At 42.2% G+C, this 23901-nt stretch overlaps 1 protein-coding gene across 1 annotated transcript; it reads left to right on the top strand.

Annotated features, from left to right (window-relative positions):
• Positions 1 to 15719: 15719 nt before the first annotated feature.
• Positions 15720 to 22028, top strand: LOC310636291 (uncharacterized protein). Its single transcript, XM_083355997.1, has 6 exons — positions 15720 to 15726; positions 16775 to 16976; positions 17259 to 17370; positions 17451 to 17518; positions 18675 to 18804; positions 19020 to 22028. Exons 2-6 carry the CDS (start codon positions 16812 to 16814, stop codon positions 20540 to 20542), a joined length of 1998 nt encoding a protein of 665 aa, XP_083212123.1. The 5' UTR covers positions 15720 to 15726; positions 16775 to 16811; the 3' UTR covers positions 20543 to 22028.
• The last annotated feature ends 1873 nt before the right edge of the window (positions 22029 to 23901 follow it).

The raw sequence follows: 23901 nt of genomic DNA, 5'->3' as shown, positions 1-23901 counted from the left end.
AGGGCCCAAAAGACATGGTCCAGTCGATTAAAGTAATTTATGCCTCCAAATGTCCAGGCATAAACGTCCACACTCCACCACCCGGCCATGGTCACCATACCAAAGCGGCCATGGTACTCCAACTCCCCTCACCGCCAGCCGTCCCAGATGCCAACCAGGACCATCTCCACCACTCCAGCACTTCAAACGCTGACGCTGCTCCAAGCCGTGGTTCATAATAACAATCATAAATCGACCAGCATCCAGCTCCTCAAGCAGCTGGAAGGCTCTCCCCAGAGCCGCCAAGCTCCGTTGAGTTGTCCCGGGCTCCGCAAGACTCCACCAGACTCCCGCAACAGCATAGCAGCAACCACGGTCAGCTGTTTGGCGGGGCGCAGGGTGAGGGTCTCCCAAGTTCTTCCAGGACCTCCAGCAAACTCCTCCAGACTTCGCTGGGCTCCCGCCTGCATTTTCTGCGTCGCATGAGAAAAGCACATCTTCCTTCCCCTGTCCTTACCATTTTCTACAGAGGGACGATCGAGAGCATCCTGTCATACAGCATCACAGTCTGGTATGGAAGCATCACTGCTTCAGACAGGAAGCCAGTGCAGAGAGATGTGAGGATGGCTGAAAACATCATTGGCATTTCTCTCCCTTCCATCCAGGATATAGCACATAACTGTTGCTTCAACAGAGTCCGCAAGATTGTCTGGGACACTACACACCCTCTTCACGACCTGTTTTCCTTGTTACTGAGGGGCGGAGTCTCTGTGGTATCGGAAGCACAACATCCAGATTCAATCACAGCTTTGTTCCATACAATATTAACATTGTGAAAGTTTCCTACTTCCGTTATGTATTCAAGATGGACAGTGAATAATATTTATATGTTACTTATATGTAAGGGTGTAGGTCTATCATATGTTGTATATAGTATGTCTTAAATGTGAGCTATGTATGTGTACACTTTGAAAGGAAGCAACTAAATTTCATTTTTAATGTTTGCCATTGTGCCCACAGGAAAAAAAATGACAATAAAGGTTATCTAATTCTATTTCTAACTAATGGAACAGCTGGTCTCCAGAACTTGTGTGTGCTCTGTTATGAATTAAAGTCCTAACCTGGTTTGGGTGAAATACATATAATATGGTTGTGTACCTTTAAGAAGAGAAATGGCCTAAGGGTGTGACTAATTCTATTCAGCATAAATGAATTTCAGATGTTAGCCTTATGGTCGCTCTCTCTAGTGTTTTTTCTCTGACTAACTTGTTACTGTGTATATTGATATTTGACTTTTAACTGGTAAGGATTTTTGACTTTGACTTTGTTTACTCCTAAACTGTCAACGGTGATTCTTCTTTACTGACCTTGGATTGAAAACTGGACTATATGTAATTGTGTTTTTTGTTTTTTTGTGTGTGTTATATTGTCTGAGTAAAAATATTGTTATGATACAACTCAAGCTAGTTTGCCATATATATATATATATATATATATATATATATATATATATATATATATATATATATGTAGATCTAGAGTCTCGGGTTTCTTCCCGCGTTCCCTTCATCTTCAGAAAGTTGTGGCGACGTTTCGACGAAATCCCATCCGTCATCATCAGGCCGGAGTGTTCCTCCTGCTGCTTCCAGGAGCAATGCGTCTGGCTGTTCCTTTCCTTCCAACTGCCGGTGGGGCTGTGTTCTGACTGGGTAGAGGCGTGGCTGCTTTCTGATTGGGTGGGGGTGTCCTCCGACTGGGTGGAGGCGTGGTTGTCTTCTGATTGAGTGGAGGCGTGGCTATCTTCTTTTTTTTTTATTGAAAAGTTTTAACATACAATTTTTCTTTAAAACCCCCCTCCCTCTCCCTTCTCCCCCCCACCTCTCCCCCCTCCCCCCCTCCCCCCCGACTTCCCAGAGCTAAATACAAGGTATATATATAAAAAGCAATCATAAACAATCATATACTAACAACTATAAACTCTAAAATCCATCACTCTCTAGCTTATATAGAATAAAACAAGCCTTAGTAATATTAAATATATATAAAGAAACTAAAATAAAAAAAGAATAAAAAGAAAGAAGACTTATTCAAATGCTACATAAAACTTCTTAACCCTATACTTGTTCTGGATAAACTCAATCCATTTTCTCCATTCCATAATATAGCGTTCTTGCGAGTGATCTTTCAAATAGGCCGAAATCTTTGCCATCTCTGCCAGGTCGGAAACCTTTAAAGTCCATTCTTCTATGGTCGGCAGTTCCTCTTTCTTCCAATACTGACCTATTAAGAGTCTTGCTGCCGTAATTAAATTCAACATCAACTTAGTGTCCACAACCGTAGCATCTGTAATTATTCCCAACAAAAAAAGTTGCGGACAAAACTTTATCCTTTGCTTGAAAATCTTCTGCATATTCCACCAAATTTTTATCCAGAAGGCCTTAACCTTTTTGCAAGTCCACCATACGTGAAAATATGTTGCATCTTCATCACCACACCTCCAACATTTTGGCTGATAATTCGGATACATACTTGCAAGCTTTTTAGGATCTAGATGCCATCTATAAAACATTTTATAAAAGTTCTCTCTTAAATTTTGAGCTTGTGTAAATTTTACGTTCCTCACCCAAATCTTTTCCTACGTATCCATTGTAATAACTTCTTGAATGTTTTGGGCCCATTTTATCATACAGTCCTTAACAAGTTCTGTTTCTGAGTCAATTTCTATCAATGCAAGATATATCCGTTTAATATGTGCTGGTCCCTGATTTCTAATTTGCTTTATCAGATTTTCATCAGTCATTGTAAAACCAATTTTCTGGTCTTCTTTCCACCTGGCCCGTAGCTGAATATATTGAAACCAAGTTTGAACAATCTTCTCATCTCGCAAGAGGCTATATGGTTTCAGACACCAGACATTTCTTTCCAAGCTTAAAATCTCTTTATACGTAGTCACATCATGTTTAAAACCAACATTTATATTTTCTATTGCGTGTTTTGGAATTGCCCACAATGGTATCTTGCAATCTAACTTATGTCTATACTTCTTCCAAACTCTCAGCAATGCCTGTCTTAAAATATGCACTCTAAACACATTGTCTACCTTCTTGTCATACAACAAATATGCATGCCAGCCAAACAACAAATCATGGCCCTCAAGATTTAATAATCTCTCTTGTGTCAAATTAATCCAATCACTTATTCCTACTAATGCAGCAGCTTCATAATATAGTTTAAAATTGGGCATTTTAAGGCCACCTCTCTCACGAGTATCCTGCATAATCTTAAATTTAACTCGTGGCTTTTTCCCTGCCCACACAAATTTATTGATACCTCGCTGCCATTCCTCCAAATTAGAATCTTTCTTAAGAATAGGTATCATTTGAAATAAAAATAAAAATTTAGGCAGGACATTCATTTTCACTGCTGCAATCCGTCCCAACAAAGACAATTGCAATTTTTCCCAACTCTCCAATTCTTTTTGAATTTTCCCCCATAGTTTTTCATAATTATTTTTATATAACTTTGTATTAGAGGGCGACAAAAGCACCCCCAAATATTTAACCCTTTTAACAATCTCAAATCCAGTTAATCCTTCTAAGAGAGCCTTTTGCGAAACTGTCATATTTCTGGCCAAAATTTTGGTTTTCTGTATATTAACTTTAAATCCAGAAACCTTCCCATATTGTGTTATTATCTCCATCAGGTCCACAACAGAGTTCTCTGGCTGGGTCACTGTAACAACCAGATCATCTGCGAATGCTCTCAATCTATAATCCTGATCTCTAATTTGTATCCCCTTAATTTTTTCCGAATTCCGTATTTTAACCAATAATATCTCTAATGTTAACACAAATAACAAGGGCGATAACGGACACCCTTGCCTTGTGCCCTTCTCAATATTACATGCCTCTGTCAGGCTATTATTAACTATAATTCGGGCAGTTTGTTTTTGATATAATGCCCTAATCGGTTGCAAAAATTTTTCCCCAAAATCCATTTTGTCTAAAACTTTCAACAAAAATTGCCAATTCAATTGATCAAAATCTTTTTCAGCATCTAAAAAAATTAGCGCCGCAGAGATCTGGTTGTTCCTTTCCAAAAACTCTAACACATCAACTATATGCCTCACATTATTTTTCATTTGCCTACCACTAATAAACCCCGTTTGGTCCCCATGAATCACCTGTTGCAAAACCCTCATCAATCTATTAGCCAAAACCTTAGCAAATATCTTGTAATCTGTATTTAAAAGCGATATCGGTCTGTAATTTTTAACTTGAGTAGCATCTTGGTCTTCCTTCGGAATCAAGGAAATAAAAGCTGTTCTCCAAGACGGTGGCACCTTTTCCCCCCCTCTGGATTGTCTGGAACAGTTCCTTTAACGGTTTTATCATCTCTAATTGCAAATTTTTGTAATAGGCCGCAGTCAAACCATCCGTACCTGGTGCTTTATCCACCTTCAGTTCCTTAATTGCTGTAAAAATTTCTTCTTCTGTAATCAATTGATTAATCCCCTCTTTTTGTACTTGCGTAAGAACCGGGATGCTAGCATTCTCCAAATATATATCAATGTCTTTTTCATTAATTTTCTCCTTAGCATATAGTTTAGAATAAAAATCCACAAATGCGTCCTTGATAAGGTCCTGTTGAAACACAACCCTTCCTTTATGCTCAATCTTATCAATATTAGAAGCCCTTTGTTTTTTCCTCAATCTATAAGCTAACCATCTACCTGGTTTATTAGCGTTGCAAAAAGTATTATGCCTGGCAAACCGCAGATTGGTTGCCACTTGGTCAGCCATTAATTTATCAAATTGTCCTCTTAACAATTTAATAGCCTCCTTAATCTTCACATCCTCTGAGTTCAAAATCAAAGCCTTTTCTTTTTCCTTTATTTCATTCTCCAGTTCTTTCCTTCTAGCTTCCACAGCACGTCTATGTTTATTATTCATATATATCAACACCCCTCTCATGTAGGCCTTGCTAGCATCCCAAACCATATCCATAGAGGTACCCTTGTTCATATTAATTTCAAAAAAATCCTTCATCCGCTGTTTGCATTCTTCCACATTTCTCTGAATTCTAAACAAGTTCTCATTTACGCGCCACGAGCGCCTGTCCCTTTTCTCCTTATCAATCTCTAACCAAACTGGACTATGATCAGAGATAGTTCTTGCGCAAATCTTCACCTTTTTAGTCCTCAAAAAAAAATCATTAGTCAACAAAATAAAATCAATCCTCGAAAAAGATTGATGTCTATCAGAATAAAAAGTGTAATCCTTTTCCTGCAGATGTCTCTCACGCCAAATATCTCGCAGTTCCAAGTCATCCTTCATTTCAAAAAAAGATTTAGGCAGTCTAGCATGACTTGGAATGCGCTTAAAAGCTCCAGCCTTGTCCATCTGTACATCCAAAACACCATTCCAATCCCCTATAAAAATAAAAGATTTATAATCCAACTGGGTAAGCTTTGTGTGAAGTAAACTAAAAAAGTCAGCTTGTTGTTGATTAGGTGCATATAATCCAACTAAAAGCGTCTTTTTACCTTCTAGCAGCAGCTCTATCATAACGTATCTTCCATGCTTATCTGCTTCAATTAAGTCTGCTGTTAAGGCACTTTTAACATAAACAACCACTCCATTTTTCTTATTCATTGCAGAAGCAACAAATTGCGTACCCAACCTTGAGTTCAATAAATACTTTTGATCCAAGACTCTAATATGCGTTTCTTGCAAGCATATAACATCTATCTTAAATTGTTTTAAATATTGAAAAACTTTCTTCCTCTTCTGTGGTGAGTTTAGTCCATTAACGTTCCAAGTTAAAAATTTAGTTGCCATGCATATCCTCCCAAAGCTCTTGGAGCACTGCTTTGATAGGACTATCTTCTTTAGGCCGTGCTCCTCCCACTGCTTGGCTGTAACTACGTTGTGGAGATTCCAAAGACTTTTGCTGGTCTTGTTCTTTTATTTTCTTTGCTTGTTTTAAAGCAGCACACGTTACCCTCTGCTCTCTAGGATCATCCAAAGAAGTTATAGCTTGATCTCCTCCAGCACCATTTTCCTCTACTTCAACCTCTTGATGTTCCCCTTCTCCAGATCCCTTTGCAGCTTCCAGAAGTGTTAATGGGGTTGCTTTTAAAACGTTATTGTAGAAATCACGCGCTTGCTTCACAGTAATCAGCCGGTATCTTTTACCTTCATGCATCACCATCAACCCATCTGGAATCTCCCATCTGAACCTTATATCTCGTTGCTTGAGCTCTTGCACAAGAAATGTAAAGTCTTTCCTTCTCCTTAAAATCTTTGGAGGAATTTCTTTTAAAACCAAGACTTCTTGATCGGCAATCATAACTTTAGCATCATAGGCAGCTTGTATAACTTCATCTCTAATTTCTCTTTTTGCAAAGTAGACCACCACATCTCTAGGCAACTTTCTCTGTCTAGCAATCCATGAATTCACACGGAACACTTTATCCATAGCTTCTCTTATTTCAGATGCAGGCTGGCTATCTTCTGATTGGGTGGATGCGTGGTTGTCTTCTGATTGGTTGGAGGCGTGGCTGTCTTCTGATTGGGAGGGGTGTGTTCTGAATGGGTGGGGTTTTTTGTTGTGTTGTGATATCCTGAGTGTTGTGATTTGGTGTCCTGAGGAGTGGGCTGTGTAGTGGCCTCCAGAGCTTTGGTTTGGCTCCGAGGAAAGGAACAGCCAGACCACGCATTGCTCCTGGAAGCAGCAGGAGGAACACTCTGGTCTGATGATGAAGGATGGGATTTCGTCGAAACGTCGCCACAACTTTCTGAAGATGAAGGGAACGCGGGAAGAAACCCGAGACTCTAGATCTACACATACAGACACCCGCGAGAATCTACGAAACATATATATATATATGGGTGTCCTCCTAGACTCGCAGCTCTCCCTGGAAGACCACATAGGAGCTGTGACCAAGGGGGCCTTCTCCCGGGTTCGACTAGTTCGCCAACTACGGCCTTATCTGGACCTGGATTCCTTACGTACAGTCACCCATGCCCTTGTGACCTCTCGCCTAGACTATTGTAACGCTCTCTACATGGGGCTGCCCTTGAGATCCACTCGGAAGCTTCAACTGGTGCAAAGTGCGGCGGCACGGACACTCTTGGGAGCCTCCCGATACTCCCATATCACACCTCTCCTCCGTGCGCTGCACTGGCTTCCGGTTGCCTTCCGTGTGAAGTTCAAGGTGCTAACAATGGCATACAAAGCCCTACATGGCATGGGTCCGGACTACCTACGGGAGCACCTTCTGCCAATGTCAGCACCCCACCGTCCTGTGCGCTCCCACAGAGAGGGCCTCCTCAGGGTGCCACCGCTCAAGGAATGTCGGCTGGTGGCCCCCAGGGGGAGGGCATTCTCAGTGGGTGCGCCAGCCCTCTGGAACAGCTTACCAACCGAAATCCGGATGGCCCCTGACCTCCGTACCTTCCGTCGCGACTTAAAAACTTTCCTGTTCCAGCAGTCCGGCCTGGCATGATAGCGTTAATTGGGGTCCCAGTTTGTTTTCATTAGTGTTTCTTATTATTTTTATTGTTCAATCTGTATACATTCCTTCCTCTGTACACCGCCCCGAGTCCCTCGGGAGAAGGGCGGTTTATAAAAACTAATAAATAAATAAATATATATATATATATATATATATATATATATATATATATATATATATATATATATATATATATATATATATATATATATATATATATATATTACTAACTGAGTTTACCAGACAATGGCACAAGGGATATTTAATCTGTTTTGTATAACTCGGCTTAATGGGTCAAACTACGTATCCTGGTCTACACAATGTAGTTTGCTGTTGCAAAGAGAAGGTCTATTGGGCGTAGTTAACAATCCACCTGATGTGACTGCCTTGAATCCAGATGACGAGGATGACGAGAAGAAAATTGCAGCTTTTAATAGAGACAATGAAAAAGCTTTGTGCTTAATTGGGCTAACGCTAGGTGACCAACAGCTTGTCCATTTACGTGGAGAAGAGTCTGCTGCTCGTTGTTGGACCACATTGCAGAAGCTGTATGTTTGTGACAGTGTGGGTGCACACATACATCTCACAAGGAAGCTGTTTAGGGCTCGTCTGGAAAAGAATGGAGACATGCTAGCTCACCTAGACTTTATGAAGTCAACCCTTTTGGAGCTACATGAGAAGGAGCTCATTTTTTCTGAGTTACATCAGGTCTACATCATTTTGTTGTCTTTGGATGACAGTTACAACGCGTTTGTTTCGTCGCTTGAAGTTCTGTCTAAAGATGAACTAACTTTATCTTCAATAATTGGAAGACTACTGGAGGAGTACAGAAGACATATTGAAAGAGATCAGCTGAGAGACCCGCTACCACAGGAAAAGGAGCATACTACAGCTGCTTACATGGCAAAGAAGTGCTATAACTGTGGGGCGAAAGGACATATAGCAAAGTTCTGTAAGAAAGGAAACAAGCAGAGGAACAAAAGCCATAGGAAGGGAAAGAAAGTGGTTAATGTAGCTGTGTCTGATGCAGCAACAACCAGTAATCACAATTTATGGGTAATTGATAGTGGGGCTACCCCAGCAACCTGAAACAGCAAAAGAGCCACTCGGAACCGGTTCCGTCATACACACAAAAAAATGGGAGCCGCGAAATGTGCGCGCGCATGTGGGCACACATGTGCTTGCACAGAACAAGCAAAAACATACACCACCCCGATGCCCATGCCGCATCCTGAGCCACACGCACCTGTTGCTGCCCAGTGCCACCAGCTTACGGGGGGGAGGGGGAGGGACGGACTCGTAGGCCGAGACGACCGCGGAGGGCCGTGCGAAGACGAGGAAGGAAATGCCAGAGCCACCCGAGCGCCCTGCCCCTCTACCACGACCTCCAAACCTCTGCGTTTGATGAACGCAGCAGTTCTGCAAACGGGGAGGCGGAGGTTTGGAGAGCTGAGCAGCATTTGAAAGAAACACGGACAAATGCGGCAGACCTCCAAATGGGACGGTGGAGGTTTGGAGAGTTGCGCACGCACCTCTCCAAACCTCTACTGTCCTGTTTGTACAGCTGCCACATTCGTTCATGTTTGACGAACACGGCAGATCTCCAAAAGGGCGGCGGCTGTTTGGAGAGGTGCGCTCACACTCTCCAAACCGCCACCGTCCCGTTTGCACAGCTTCCGCGTTCTTCCGCGTTTGACGAACTTGGCAGATCTCCAAACGGGACGGTGGAGGTTTGGAGAGGTGCGCACGCACCTCTCCAAACCTCCACCATCCCGTTTGTACTGCTGCCGCATTCATTCATGTTTGACGAACGCAGCAGACCTCCAAACGGGCGGCAGCAGTTTGGAGAGCTGCGCAGCTCTCCAAACCGCCGCTGCCCCATTTGCAGAGCTGCTGCATTCCTCCGCGTTTGAAAGAAACATGGATGAACGCAGCAGCTGTGCAAACGGGACGGTGATGGTTTGGAGAGTGCGCACGCACATCTCCAAATCTCCACCGTCCCGTTTGGAGGTCTGTCGCGTTCGTCAAACATGGACGAATGCGGCAGCTGTGCGAACGGGACAGCGGCGGTTTGGAGAGTGCACGCGCACCTCTCCAAACCACCAGCCCGTTTGGAGGTTTGCCGCATTCATCAAACATGGACGAACGCGGCAGCTGTGCGAACGGGACGGCGGCAGTTTGGAGAGTGCGCGCGCACCTCTCCAAACCTCCACCGTCACGTTTGGAGGTCTGCCGCATTTGTCAAACATGGATGAACACGGCAGATGTGCAAACAGGACGGTGAAGGTTTGGAGAGGTGCGTGCGCACCTCTCCAAACCGCCCCCACCTGTTTGGAGAGCTGCTGCCTTCGTCAAACATGGACGAAGGCAGCATCTCTGCAAACGGGGCAGTGGAGGTTTGGAGAGCTGCGTGCGCAGCTCCCCAAACCTCCGCCGGCAGAGGAGGACTGGGAGCCGCTGGGGACGGCTTAAAGAGCATTGGGCTACCCAATGCATCCCTAATTCAAAAGAACGTTTTGAAAAGATAGCTTATAGTAACAGGTACGTAACTATGGCTAATGGATGGAAAATAAAAGCCTCTGGTGAGGGTAAGGTTTATTGTTCTTTTATTAAGCAAAATTTAGATATGTTTTTTGTTCCAAAAATTAATGATAATTTGCTATCTGTTAAAGCTTTAGTTAAAGCAGGGTTCAAAGTGACTTTCCTAGGAATGTCTTATTGAAAAGAATGATGTGAAGGCTGTAGCTAAGTTGAAAGATGGTTTGTTCGTTCTACACTGCAATCCTATAATGATGGCCAATACATGTGTTAACCAAAAAGCACATGATAACTGCATTCATTTATTGCATCGAAGGTTGGATCATATAAACTATAATGCTCTTAGGAAAACAATAGAATTATCTACAGGAATAAAAGTGAAAGCTTGTCAAAAATATCTACGATGCAACGTTTGCAGTAGAGAAAAGAGCAAGGCAACACCAGCCAATAGGCTAGGTGGCTTTAAGACTAATGCTCCATTAGAATTGGTTTTTGCTGATATAATTGGTCCAATGAAACCGAGTTTAGGGGGGGCTTGTTACATATTAAGCATACTAGATCATTATAGCAGATATGGTTTTTGTTACCTCCTAAAATCTAAAGCAGAAACTGTACAAAAATTTTCTAATTGGCTTAGGTTCGCTGAAAGAAAGACACAATTAAAAGTGAAATGTATTATCACAGATAATGGAACTGAGTTTACTAACAAAGAATTCACTCATTTGTTAGTGTCTGTAGGGATAGAGCAGGGGTGTCAAACTCAATTTCATTGAGGGCTGCATCAGCATTGAGGTTGCCCTCAGGGGGCCAGGTGGGTATGGCCAGGGTGGCCGTGGCCTACTGGGTGGGTGTGGCTAGAGTGCATATGGCCTACTGGGTGGGCGTGGCCAGCTCTACATTGTTCGCATCAAGGGTGCCTATGGGGGCCTGGGCAGGAGTGTGACAGATCTGAGGGTCTCTGGCAGGAGGAGGGTCTCTGGGCCAGGGCCAAGGCAGTGGGGGCCGTTCCCTCACTGTTTCCAGGATGGCTTCGCAGTCCGCATGAAACCACTTCGCGGGCCGGATCTGGCCCCCGGGCCTTGTGTTTGACATGTCTGGCCTAGTGGGTGGGTGTAGCCAGCTCTACATAGTTTGTATCAAGAGTGCCTATGGGGGCCTGGGCAGGACTGGGACAGATCTGAGGGTCTCTGGCAGAAGGAGGGTCTCTGGGCCAGGGCCAAGGCAGTGGGGGCCATACCCTCACTGTTTCCAGGATGGCTTCGCGGGCCACATGAAACCACTTTGCGGGCCGGATCTGGTCCCTGGGCCTTGTGTTTGACATGTCTGTCCTAGCAGCTCACTAAGAATCAACCAAGAAAAAGATCACTATCCATTTTAGAGAAAAGAGAACTATGTAGAATCAAAGGAAATGAATTACAAAGTAAATCAATAAATGCAGTATCAAGAGACGGGATTTCCATTTCAAACGCAAGACCATCTAAAAGCTGCTGCAGCAGCAAAGCCCCCGGGCCACCTTCCCGGAGGCACAGGTCTCTTTAGCCAATAGGTTTGCCTTGCTGGCAGAGGGCAGATGAGAGGAGCAGGGCCGAATCTTTGGGGGCAGGGGGGTCCAAAGCAGGGGTTGCCTTCGGGCAGAGTCCGGCATGGAGATGGGGCGCAAAGCTGACAAGGAGGTCCTTCTAAGACAGTTTCCCAGACACATGGACTTCAAGTCCCAGAATTCCCACTAGCCACATGCTGGCTGAGGAATTCCAGGAGCTGAAGTGTGCTCTTAAAGTTGCCACGGTTGGGAACTGCTGAGAGCGACCAGTTGTAGCTGTGCTGGGATCTCTTTGGCCCCACCAGGAGGGCGAGTGGCATCCAGTGGGTGGAGATGCGCTTTCACCTTCACGCATTTGACAACGTTTAGACAAGGGGTGTCAAACTCAATTTCATTGAGGGCTGCATCAGCATTGCAGTTGCCCTCAAGGGTCGGGTGGGCGTGGCCTACTGGGTGGGCGTGGCTAGAGTGTGTATGGCCTACTGGGTGGGCATGGCCAGCTCTACATTGTTCGCATGAAGGGTGCCTATGGGGGCCTTGGCAGGAGTGGGACAGATCTGAGGGTCTCTGGCAGGAGGAGGGTCTCTGGGCCAGGGCCAAGGCAGTGGCGGCCGCTCCTTCACTGTTTCCAGGATGGCTTCGCGGGCCACATGAAACCACTTCGCGGGCCGGATCCGGCCCCAGGGCCTTGTGTTTGACATGGCTGGGATAGAGCACAGACGTTCAGCTCCCTACAGGCCACAACATAATTCTTTTGTAGAGAGGCGTGGCCAAACACTGCAAGCTATGGTTACAGCTATGCTAGAAGATTCTGGTTTACCGAATGGTTTGTGGGGGGAAGCAGCTATTTGTGCTAATCATGTATTAAATAATGTGGTTAGTTCAGCTACTGGTAAAATTCGTTTTGCATTATGGCATGGTTGGAAACCTGACCTCAGTTATTTGCATACATTTGGTACTCTTGCATGGGTACATATTACTGCCCCATTAAGAAAGAAGGGAGAACATAGAGCGAGACAGTTAATCTTTGTTGGCTATGAATCAAATCATAAATCTTTCCGTTTCTGGGAAAAAGGAACCAAGAATGTATATTGTAGTTCAAGTGCTATTTTTCAAGAACAGTCAGGTTGGGATAGGTTAGAAAATGCTGTGTGCATTCCTCCACCAGATTCAACTGATTTCTTAGAAGATTCCAATAGAGAAGAGGAAAAATCTGCCATTAATGTTAAACGAGAGTCATTGTTAGAGGAGGTTGGGGAGGAGGAGAGAAAGGTGATTGTACCCACTAGCCCGGTTCTGCCCAGAAGGTCTACTAGAGAGAGACGACCACCGGAATGTTATGAGGCAGGGTTGATCTGTCAGGTAGATGTGGAGCCTTCTACTTTTGAAGAGATAGAAATGTATCCTGAGGAGGAAAGGCAGAAATGGAATGTAGCTATAGGTAAAGAGCTTAAGTCTTTACAAGATCTAGGTGTTTACCAAGAAGTAAAGATTCCTCAAAATGAAAGTCTACTAGGATGTAAGTGGGTTTTCAAAATAAAGGAAAGCTCTGAGGGAGCAGCTATTTACAAAGCACGATTAGTAGCACAGGGGTTTGCACAGAGGAATTGTGACTACGATGAAGTTTTTTCACCAATGCTAAGAGCTTCTACTCTTAGAGCAGTGTTGGTGTGGGCAGCTAGTAAGGATTATACTGTAACTCATATTGATATTGAAACAGCTTATTTACATGCTGATTTAAGTCATGATATCTATGTAAGAATTCCACCTGGAGTAACTGTAAAGCAACAAGGTTATTGTTGGAAACTAAGAAAGAGTTTGTATGGGTTGAAACAGGCTGGATATGGATGGAATAAGTGTTTGGTAAAAGAATTAAATACACTGGGATTTAAAGCAAGTATTGCAGATCCTTGTTTGTTTGTTAGAAAGCAAAATAATAATTTAACATTGTTGTTACTGTTTACAGATGATATTGCTATTTTTTTTTAATTTTAATTCCATTTATATCCCGCCCTTCTCCGAAGACTCAGGGCGGCTTACAAGCTTAGCAGTAGCCTTCATTCTATGTATATGCCTGCTTATTAGGGCTTTCACCCCCCCCCCAAGCAGCATTATTACAAAGTCAGCTTAATTGCCCCCAACAATCTGGGTCCTCATTTTACCTACCTCGGAAGGATGGAAGGCTGAGTCAACCTTGAGCCTGGTGGGATGCGAACCTGCACTAATTGCAGGCAGCTGGTGTTACTTAAGGAGGCATTAGCCCACTGCTCCACCAAGGCTCTTTATAGCAAAAGATAACAAGGAAACTGAAAGGATTGTTTCAGATTTGGAAGGCAAATTTAGAATTAGAAACCTAGGGGCTATTAGCCATTATCTAGGACTGGATATTGCCAGGACAAATAAGGGATTTAAACTAACTCAAGCAAAGAAAATCAATCGTTTGTTGAAACGTTACAATATGAAAAATTGTAAACCTGCCAAGACTCCTATGTCTCAGGGTTTCGAGAGTTCAGCAGATAATAGCAAACTGTTTGATAAAAACATATACCAATCGTTAATTGGGAGTTTGATGTACCTATGTAACTGGTCAAGACCTGATATAGCTTTTACTGTAAATCACCTGGCAAGATATTGCGAAAATCCAACAGTAAAATGCTGGCAAGGTGCTAAAAGAGTTTTATGGTATTTAAAGCACACCATACATTATTATTTGTATTTAGAGCCAACAAGGGAAATGGAACTGAAAGCGTTTGCAGATGCCAGCTTTGCATCTGATACTGTTACCAGAAAGTCCACCTCAGGTCTGGTTATATTATTGGGAAACACTTTGATAGGATGGAAATCAAACAGACAGAAACATGTTAGCTTGTCTACAACTGAATCTGAATTCTCCTCTCTATCGTTATTGTGCACTGAGCTACTGGTTTGGAAAGAGTTAATGTCTGATATGGGGTTGGAATGTAAGAAACCAATAACTGTGTTTGAAGACCATCAAGCAGCTATTAAGTTGGCAACAAGCCCCCGTTATCTCAATGTCAGACAATGCATTAAAGATAATTTAATAAAATTGGAATTGTAAGCCGCCCTGAGTCTTCAGAGAAGGGTGGGACATAAATGGGATTAAAATAAATAAAAAAATAAAAATATTGTGCTACAGAAGATAATATTGCTGACCAGTTTACTAAGGCACAGGGTGCTGTGAAACATAAAACTGTATGTAATGAATATAATTTAAGATTGTAAAAGTGTAAAAGTGTATGTCACCCAAAAGGGGAGATTGTTAGGAATTAAAGTCCTAACCTGGTTTGGGTGAAATACATATAATATGGTTGTGTACCTTTAAGAAGAGAAATAGCCTAAGGGTGTGACTAATTCTATTCAGCATAAATGAATTTCAGATGTTAGCCTTATGGTCGCTCTCTCTAGTGTTTTTTCTCTGACTGACTTTTAACTGGTAAGGATTTTTGACTTTGACTTTGTTTACTCCTGAACTGTTACTGACCTTGGATTGAAAACTGGACTATATGTAATTGTGTTTTGTTTTGTTTTGTGTTATATTGTCTGAGTAAAAATATTGTTATGATACAACTCAAAGTTAGTTTGCCTTTTACTGTTTGCTTCTTAAAGGTCCCAGTACACTTTCCTTTGTGCATTGCAAGCCTTGTATAAGGCATTCTGCACATTCTAATTTTGTTTCTTATTAACATGCTCCATCACTGCAGCTTTTCAGGAAGACATTGGACAGGCATTTGTTTGGGATAGTACAGGCTTTCCTCCTTGAGCAGGGGATTGGACGACCCTTCCAACTATGTTACTCTGTGTTCTGCTTTTGAATCTCCTTGCGGAAGAAAACAGCATGCCATGAGATTCATCATTTGGCCACTGGTGGGCGAATGCCAGAGGTGATTTATCATAGGGCACGGATAGGCAACCTTGGCTCTTTTATGAATCGTGGACTGCAAATCCCAGAATTCCTGAGCCAGGCATGAGTCATAAAAGAGCCAAGGTTGCCTACTCCTGTCATAGGGGAGTGGGAAGGAAGTGACATCATTAGAGGGCTTTTCGTCTAGGACACAGCACTCGGTCTCTCGGTCTTTGAGCTTCGCAGGATTTTTAAATGGGTGCAGAAAAGTCTTGAAGAGATCCAGAGGTGGGCGGGGTAAGCGGCAGTGTGTGTGTGTGTGTGGGGGGGTACTTCGCGTGCAAGGGAGGGGCAGAGGGTGCTCGTGCTAGAGAAGGAAGGTCCCCATGTAGGTTCAATCTTCTGAGTCCTGGGAGAGCCCTGATCCCATGTTCCCCTGCCGCCCTTCTCCACGCAGGCAACAGGCAGAAGGAAACAGGGCTCAGGACCGGCCACGTTGCCCGAGGGACAAATCCCCAGAGAGGAGGAAGCGTCCTGGGGGGATCCTTCCCGCCCCGCATCCTGGAGAAAGCCCCGAAGTCATAGATGGGGAGAGCTTGGATGGCAAATCTCAAGCAGGAAATAAGCAAATAGCTGCAAGGGAGGAACTGCAGAAGGTTGTGCCTGATTCTCCTTATGTGCTGGATGACGCTAAAACGGGGTTGGATCCTCAGCAGTTCAATTTGTCTTAGGTGGTTAAGTGAACCAGGACATCACCACCCCTTGTGTTTCCTGTGAATTCAGCCCCTGCAGTTGGTAGCCTGTTTGGTTTTAGGGTATGTTTTGGGAACCTACCTGTGTGTAATAGTGTGATTTTAAAAAAACTGAACTTTCATTGTTTGTTAACCTGTTAGAGTTTGGAAAGTTGTGTAAGCTGTAAGTTGTGTGTGTATGTATGTATGTATGTATGTATGTAGATATGTATATATATATGTATATATAAAGCAAAAAAATTGGACAAAGATGGTTGAAAGACTTGCCTGACCTGTTGCTACCAGAATGGTACTATGAATAGAAAGGTGGTTGGAGATACACAAGATTCCCTGGACCCATTAGGAGTTACGATACAGGACTGAGAAAGAATGAAAAGCCAATGTTTAGCAAGTGAGGAAATTGGAAAAGGCCCTTCTGGTGTTCAGTTTGGGAGCTGTGGAGAGATCTGGGCAAGAACTGGGCAGAAGATCCTGGAGGAGAAAACCATCCTTTCAGAAACTGAGCCCTCAAACTTCAGGAACTTCCAATACAAAGAGGATGAAGGTCCCCGAGGCCTTTGCAGCCGACTCTATTACTTTTGTAGCCAATGGTTGAGACCAGAAAAGCACACAAAAGCGCAGATGCTGGACCTGGTTGTTCTGGAGCACTTCCTGGCCCTTCTGCCCCTGCAGATGGAGACCTGGGTGCGGGAGTGTGGAGCAGAGACCAGCTCCCAGGCGGTGGCCCTGGTGGAAGGCTTCCTCCTGAGCCAGGCGGAGGAGCAGAAGGAGAGGACTGGCTGGCAGGTGAGAGATTTTCATTTGGGAACTCTGAAGTGGTTAGATCTGATCAACAGTGTGTTTGAATTCTTAACCCTTGCCTACCAGAGTCTGTGGCATTTATCATATCTGGAGATACTCAGATAATTCTTATAGGACTTTGTTCTGTTATTTGTGATAGTTGTTCCTTTCGTGCTTTCCAACCTCAGTGATGGATTTCTGGGGCTTTAAAGTGGTGTTCACAGAAAAATCCACTTCTTGATGTGTATTGTCCATTCATTCTTCTTGTTTCCTGTCTACTTTTTCAAGTCCTTCATGATGGAGATCAGAGATCCTGGGAGGAGGCATCCATCAAATTCACCTCTAGAAATGTTTTTCAGGAGGATCTCTCAGGATGATCCCAATCAAGACACGACCAGAGGTAATACAAGGCTCTGCCATTCCCCAGAGTGATCTCAACTATCAACTATTATGCAGTTTAAAATTCTCTGTCTCACACAGGGAAGAATAGAAGGAAATTGGCCCTTCCTGATAGCGGAGCTGAAACAGTGGTTGAAACTCCAATTCAAGTAAGAAGAGGAAATTTATTTATTAAGAGTTGTATTCTCCTTTTCCTTCAGAAATTCAAGCTGGTATACATAGTACTGCCTCCTTCCATTTTCCCCTCTTGTTTGGGTTGGCTTATTTTTGTGTTCCTAAGCAAGACGAAAATTTCAAGTGAAATTTTTATTAGGAGAATCTTTTTTAAGACCAATGTTTTAAATAAGTGCTAATTGTTGCCAATTACAATAATTTTAATTATGCCAATTGCTCCGCAGTTTTCAAATAATCCTTCATGATGCCCATTCTTTTTGTAATTCTTTGAGTTGAATTTGTGCAAGGATGCTCAAAAATAACTATCCCCACTGGCAAATTATCATTCTTTTAAAAGCTTTGTTTACAATCAACGATAAGAAAACTAAATGGATGAGATTAAATGTTAAGCCTATGAAAATACAATGCGAGTTGATAAAAAATTGACAAAGTAAAACTTGTTCTGAAAGAGCATATAATCAAGGCATTTTTGGCTTGCAAATTAAATTCTAATACCTTGATTTGTGCCTGAATTTGGATGCCAAACAATCCAGGTTTGCAAGAGCTAAAAAATGTCCTTCTTGGGAAATTTCCTCCTCTTATCTTCCATTCAGCTGATGTCTCAGACTACAAGCAGCTTCCTTAAAATTTGAGAAGCAAAAGCAAATTCCTGGCTGAGCATTCCCAGCACTTTCATGAAGGTGTGGAGGATAGACAGGATTGCTGCTTCTTGGTATACAATGAGCCTTTTACTAAATGCTGCAAAATAATACACACCCACAGAGATTCCCACATTTCCATCTGCAAAAATAAGGATTGGGAGTCATTGATATGTGGGGTTTCTAAGCCCCATCTGTCAGTTGATTCTTCAGAAGTCTTTTAATGGTGGACAGATGAATGGTAGGTCAATCGATCCAAAGGAAATTGGGGTTATTTTCACTGAAAGGCTCCGATAGTCCTGGAGAATCAATAAAATTGATAAAACCTACCCAAAACATTTCTTCAATGAAAAGCTTTTACTCTCTGGAATACAAACAAGGATAGCCGTTTACCTTAGTGCACGGCTTTGTTTTGGGAATTTATAAACAATAGGACTGTTGTTTTTTTTAACAATTTCTCCTGGGCCTTTTGTGCACTTTTCCCCCCTGTCAGGAGGGCCTTGTCTCCTTCGAGGAGGTGGCTGTGTATTTCTCCGAGGAGGAATGGTCTCTGCTGGATCCTCACCAAAAAGTGCTGCATTGGGAAGTCATGCTGGAAAATTACAGCAATGTGGCCTCTCTTGGTAAGGGTTTCCTATTCTCCAGTCAATTCAGGAAGACATTTTGTAGTTGTGGGCTGTTCATGCATATAGAAATTGTTATTTATGCCATGCCGTTGTAAGCATGTAAAGGTTTAATATATTGGAATCTGGCAAATATCAGAAAGCAATTATGACTTCCAATTGTTTGATCTTTTTCTTTAACCTTGCTATCATATTTATTTTCTTTCCCCTTGAAGGTGATAATGGGCAGGACCATAAAGAGTCTAAGGAATCATTCCAGGTGTTCAGACATGGAGATGCAATGAAGAAGAATGTAATTCAAATGAAATTCCAAAGGCAGGAGAGAAATCAGTTGCATAATTGGAATAAGGAAAGCTCCTCTTCCATTGACGGTCACATGCAAGAGTTTCTTGACCAACGAGGAAAAATACAGAAAAAATATACTGGGAAAGGTATAAGACTATCCAAAAACACACTAGATATACACGAGCACTATCCAACCCAAGCCAAAGGACAAGGTTATATATGTAAAGACAATAGAAAAAATTATGATTGGAGTTCTACACTTTCTCAAGAAAATAGGTCTCTTACATCACATAAAAGTCTTCACATGGGAGAGAAGCCAAATAAATCCCTCGAGCATGGAAAGAGCTTCTGTGAAAACAAGACTTTTACTGTTCATCAAAGGAGCCACACAGAGGAAAAACCATTTAAATGCATGGAATGTGGAAAGGGCTTCAGTAAACCAAGTAGTCTTACTTCCCATAACAGGATCCACACTGGGGAGAAGCCATTTAAATGCATGGAGTGTGGAAAGACCTTTAGTTGCAGCAGTAATCTTACTTCCCATAAAAGGATCCACACAGGGGAGAAGCCATATAAATGCATAGAGTGTGGAAAGAGCTTCAGAGTACATAGTGATCTTACTTCCCATAAAAGGATCCACACAGGGGAGAAGCCATATAAATGCATAGTGTGTGGAAAGGGCTTCAGAGTACATAGTGATCTTACAACCCATAAAAGGATTCACACAGGCGAGAGGCCTTACAAATGCATGGAATGTGGAAAGACCTTTACGCATAACAGTCAACTTGCTTCCCATAAAGCAATCCACACCGGGGAAAGGCCTTACAAATGCATGGAATGTGGGAAGTCTTTTACTCATAGTAGTCAACTTGCTTCCCATAAATGGATACATAGAGGGGAGAAGCCATATAAATGCATGGAGTGTGGAAAGGGGTTCCATATCAATTCATCCCTTCTGAGACATAAGAGGATTCATACTGGGGATAAACCATATAAATGTGTGGAGTGTGGGAAAGGCTTCAGTGAGCTCGGTAATCTTACTTCCCATAAAAGGATCCACACAGGGGAGAGGCCATATAAATGCATGGAGTGTGGAAAGGGCTTCAGCGAACACAGTAATCTTATTTCCCATAAAAGGACTCACACAGGAGAGAAGCCATTTAAATGCATGGACTGTGGAAGGGTTTTCAGTCAACACAGTAGTCTTACTTCCCATAAAAGGATCCACACAGGGGAGAAGCCATATAAATGCATGGAGTGTGGAAGGTCCTTCAGTGAACACAGTAATCTTATTTCCCATAAAAGGACACACACAGGGGAGAAGCCGTATAAATGCATGGAGTGTGGAAAGTGCTTCAGCCGACCAGGTATTCTTACTTCCCATAAGAGGGTCCATAGAAACATGGGTCCAATTTCCGAAATGGAGATAGATTTGGATGAGAATCTATGCTAATTTAGTGGGTTCAATCCATGGATTTTCCTTTTTAATCAACTGAACTCAGAAAGGCAAGGTTATTTTGAGTGACCCAACTGGCAGCCCCAGAGAGGGATGAATATATTAGTTAAAATGAAAACAATGCATGTTTTCATTTTAATTTATGAACAATGAATTTTTGAAGGTGTGTGTATCTATTAAATTTTTTTTAGAAATAAACTTCTGCTCCCCATCAGCAACCACTGCACATTTTTAGAGGTGCTCCTCCTGCTATTAATTTTTAAATTTCACATGGTTTTCCCCCCCTTTTTATTTTGCTTTTTGGTTTGGATGAATGGATTACATGTGAATTGCCTGGTTGAATGCTGTTAAGTCCAATGCACTCCCTTGATAAACTATAATTAAAGATTTTTATTGCCTTCAGGATGAGACTTCATCTGATTTATCACATGGATCAGCAGTGGCAAACTTCAGTCTTTTGTCATCTTGTGATGTGATTTTAGCCATTTAGGGTTTTTGATTATTTATTGAAAAGGCTACATTATTGTAATTATTGCAATTATTTATTGAAAATGTTATATATATTTTAAAGAACTTTAGTATTTTATTCCCTTTTCCTTATACATACTTTTTCTTAATTCAAGAAAGGGAAAATTTCCTCTTTTTTTTCTTTCCTCATTATGGGAACAGCAATTTTGATCTAAGAAACAGTATTGTTTGGAAACACTTTTGATCTTGAACATTGCTTAAAGATTATTTATTTGGTATGCTGTATATTGGCCATGAAAGCTCACTGAAGTTTATTAAGAAACCGAGAACTCTAATTAGGTATTTTTAGAACTATATATCAAGGAATCAAGCAAAGTACTGAGATAAAGAGAGGAGAGAGAGATAAAAGAGAAAAGAGAATTTTAATGTCCAACTTTTTATGGAGAGTTTTGAGTAGAAAATGTTCTTGAATTTACAAAGTACAAAAAATGTCTGAAAAATTTGATGCAATGGATAAAAATTTAAATGGAAGGCTGGACCAAAATCCTGAAAAATTTGCAATAGGGTTAAACGAAATGAAGGAAGATATTAAAAATACTCATATCAACAAAGAAAAGTTAAATATGCAAATGGGAGCAATGGAAGCCAATTTATTACTATTGGATTTGAAGGAGTAAGAATTTTATCTGAGAAACAAGTTTGCCAAAAATGTGGAAAAAGGCACTAGCATAAAATAATTATAATATGAGCACTTGATTTCTTAAGTTTATAAAATACTATGTAGGATGAGCTTGGAAGATGAACATGTTAAGGACAGTATGGTAAAATGGGAGAAAATCCTTGGTTATAATATAATGTTAGATCAATAGAAAAATATGTGGATTAAAAAGTTTAAAGTTTACTTTGAATTATGGTTTGAAAAAAAACTTCTGTATGATGTATTGATGGTTGTTGTTAGTTGCGAAGTCGTGTCCGACCCATTGCGACCCCATGGACCACATTCCTCCAGGCCTTCCTGTCCTCTACCATCTTCTGGAGTCCATTTAAGCTCACGCCTACTCTTCAGTGACTCCATCCAGCCACCTCATTCTTTGTCATCCCCTTCTTCTCTTTCCCTCAATCTTTCCCAGCATTAGGCTCTTCTCCAGTGAGTCCTTCTTTCTCATTAGGTGGCCAAAGTATTTGAGTTTCAACTTCAGGATCTGGCCTTCTAAAGAGCAGTCAGGGTTGATCTCCTCTAGGACTGACCGGTTTGATCGCCTTGCAGTCCAAGAGACTCGCAGGAGTCTTCTCCAGCACCATAGTTCAAAGGCCTCAATTCTTTGGCATTCAGCCTTTCTTATAGTCCAACTTTCACTTTTACATTGCAACTGGGAAAACCATAGCCTTGACTATACACACTTTTGTTGGCAGGGTGATGTCTCTGCTTTTTAGTATGCTGTCTAGATTTGCCATGGCTTTCCTCCCCAGGAGCAAGCATCTTTTAATTTCTTGGCTGCAGTCCCCGTCTGCGGTGATCTTGGAGCCCAGGAAAATAAAATCTATCACTACCTCCATTTCTTCCCCATCTATTTGCCAGGAGGGCCGGATGCCATGATCTTGGTTTTCTTAATGTTGAGTTTCAAACCCACTTTTGTACTCCCCTTCTTCACCCGCATCAACAGACTCTTTAGTTTCTCTTCACTTTCTGCCATTAGAGTGGTGTCATCTGCATATCTTAGGTTGTTGATATTTCTCCTGGCAATCTTAATTCCAACTTTTGATTCATCTAGCCCTGCCTTTCTCATCATGTGCTCTATGTATAAGTTAAATAGGCAGGGTGACAGTATAAAGCCTTGCCGGATTCCTTTCCCAATTTTGAACCAGTATTGGTGGTATTTGACTCCAGATAGATTGGCAAGAATATGTAACAGAACAAATGCTGGAAATGTAATTAAACTCCAGGTACATTTTATCTCATGAGGTGTTCTTATAAACATGCTAAATCATATTGGATAAATATAATAATGGTTATGCAGAAAATGCCTAAATCGCAAATATTAATGAAACTTGAAGCCTCGTCACCATCTCAAATGAGACCAATGACCACTGTATCATCTGCAAATTTCAGAACTTTTAACTGAGGGTTCCCCCTGAGGTGCAGTTATTGGTACAGAAAGGGAGAACAACAATGGAGAGAGCACACAGTCCTAAGGGGCGCCCGTGATAATTGCTCGGGTACTAGATGTAATTTTCCCCGAGCTACACCTGATGCTTCCTATTTATGAAAAAGCTGATTATTCACTTACAAGTATGAACAGGCACAGTGAGCTGAACCTGTGTAGAGTGAAGAATTTCGGGAGTGATGGTATTATACACTGAAAAGTCCACAAAAAGGGCCCATGCGTAGGTCCCCAGGGATTCAAGATGTTGCAGGATGTAATGCAATGTCATATTGACAGCATCATCTGCCGATCTATTTGCTCAGTAGACTAACTGCAAGGAGTCTAACGGTGGATCTGTGATGACTTTCAGGTGAGCCAGCAGAGTAACTGGCGTGTAGTCATTCAGCACCTTGATGAAGGATTACTTAGGAACATGAGGTTGGTAGAGTGTTTAAAGCAAGAAGGGACATTACATCTCCAGTGATTTATTAAAAACCTGTGTGAAGACAGGGATCACTTGTTCAACATAACCTTTCAAGCAAGAGGGAGTCACTCTGTACTTTTCCGATCTTTTGTCTATGAAATAGACCTCGCTCATCTTTTTCTGAGATCACCAGAGGTGGGAGCCCCGAGAACGGAGATAGGTGTAGGGAAATTAGCTACTTTTGTTGTATCTGGGTTGAAGTAGGTAACGGTAGAAAACAATGACCTCTCAAAGCTACAGTAGGACACATTCAGGTTGTC

This window comes from Vipera ursinii (genome assembly GCF_947247035.1).
Source record: "Vipera ursinii genome assembly, chromosome: 2".
NCBI lineage: Eukaryota > Metazoa > Chordata > Lepidosauria > Squamata > Viperidae > Vipera > Vipera ursinii.
The sequence above is the reverse complement of the archived record's forward strand: the minus strand, read 5'-3'. Positions and strand labels throughout refer to the sequence as shown.

Excerpts from the sequence above, each read along its gene's own strand:
- LOC310636291 (XM_083355997.1), top strand. The coding sequence starts at position 16,812 with ATGCTGGACCTGGTTGTTCTGGAGCACTTCCTGGCCCTTCTGCCCCTG. Across the intron at positions 16,977-17,258 it reads AGGAGAGGACTGGCTGGCAG|TCCTTCATGATGGAGATCAG; the intron begins GTGAGAGATTTT and ends TACTTTTTCAAG. Across the intron at positions 17,519-18,674 it reads TGGTTGAAACTCCAATTCAA|GAGGGCCTTGTCTCCTTCGA; the intron begins GTAAGAAGAGGA and ends CCCCCCTGTCAG.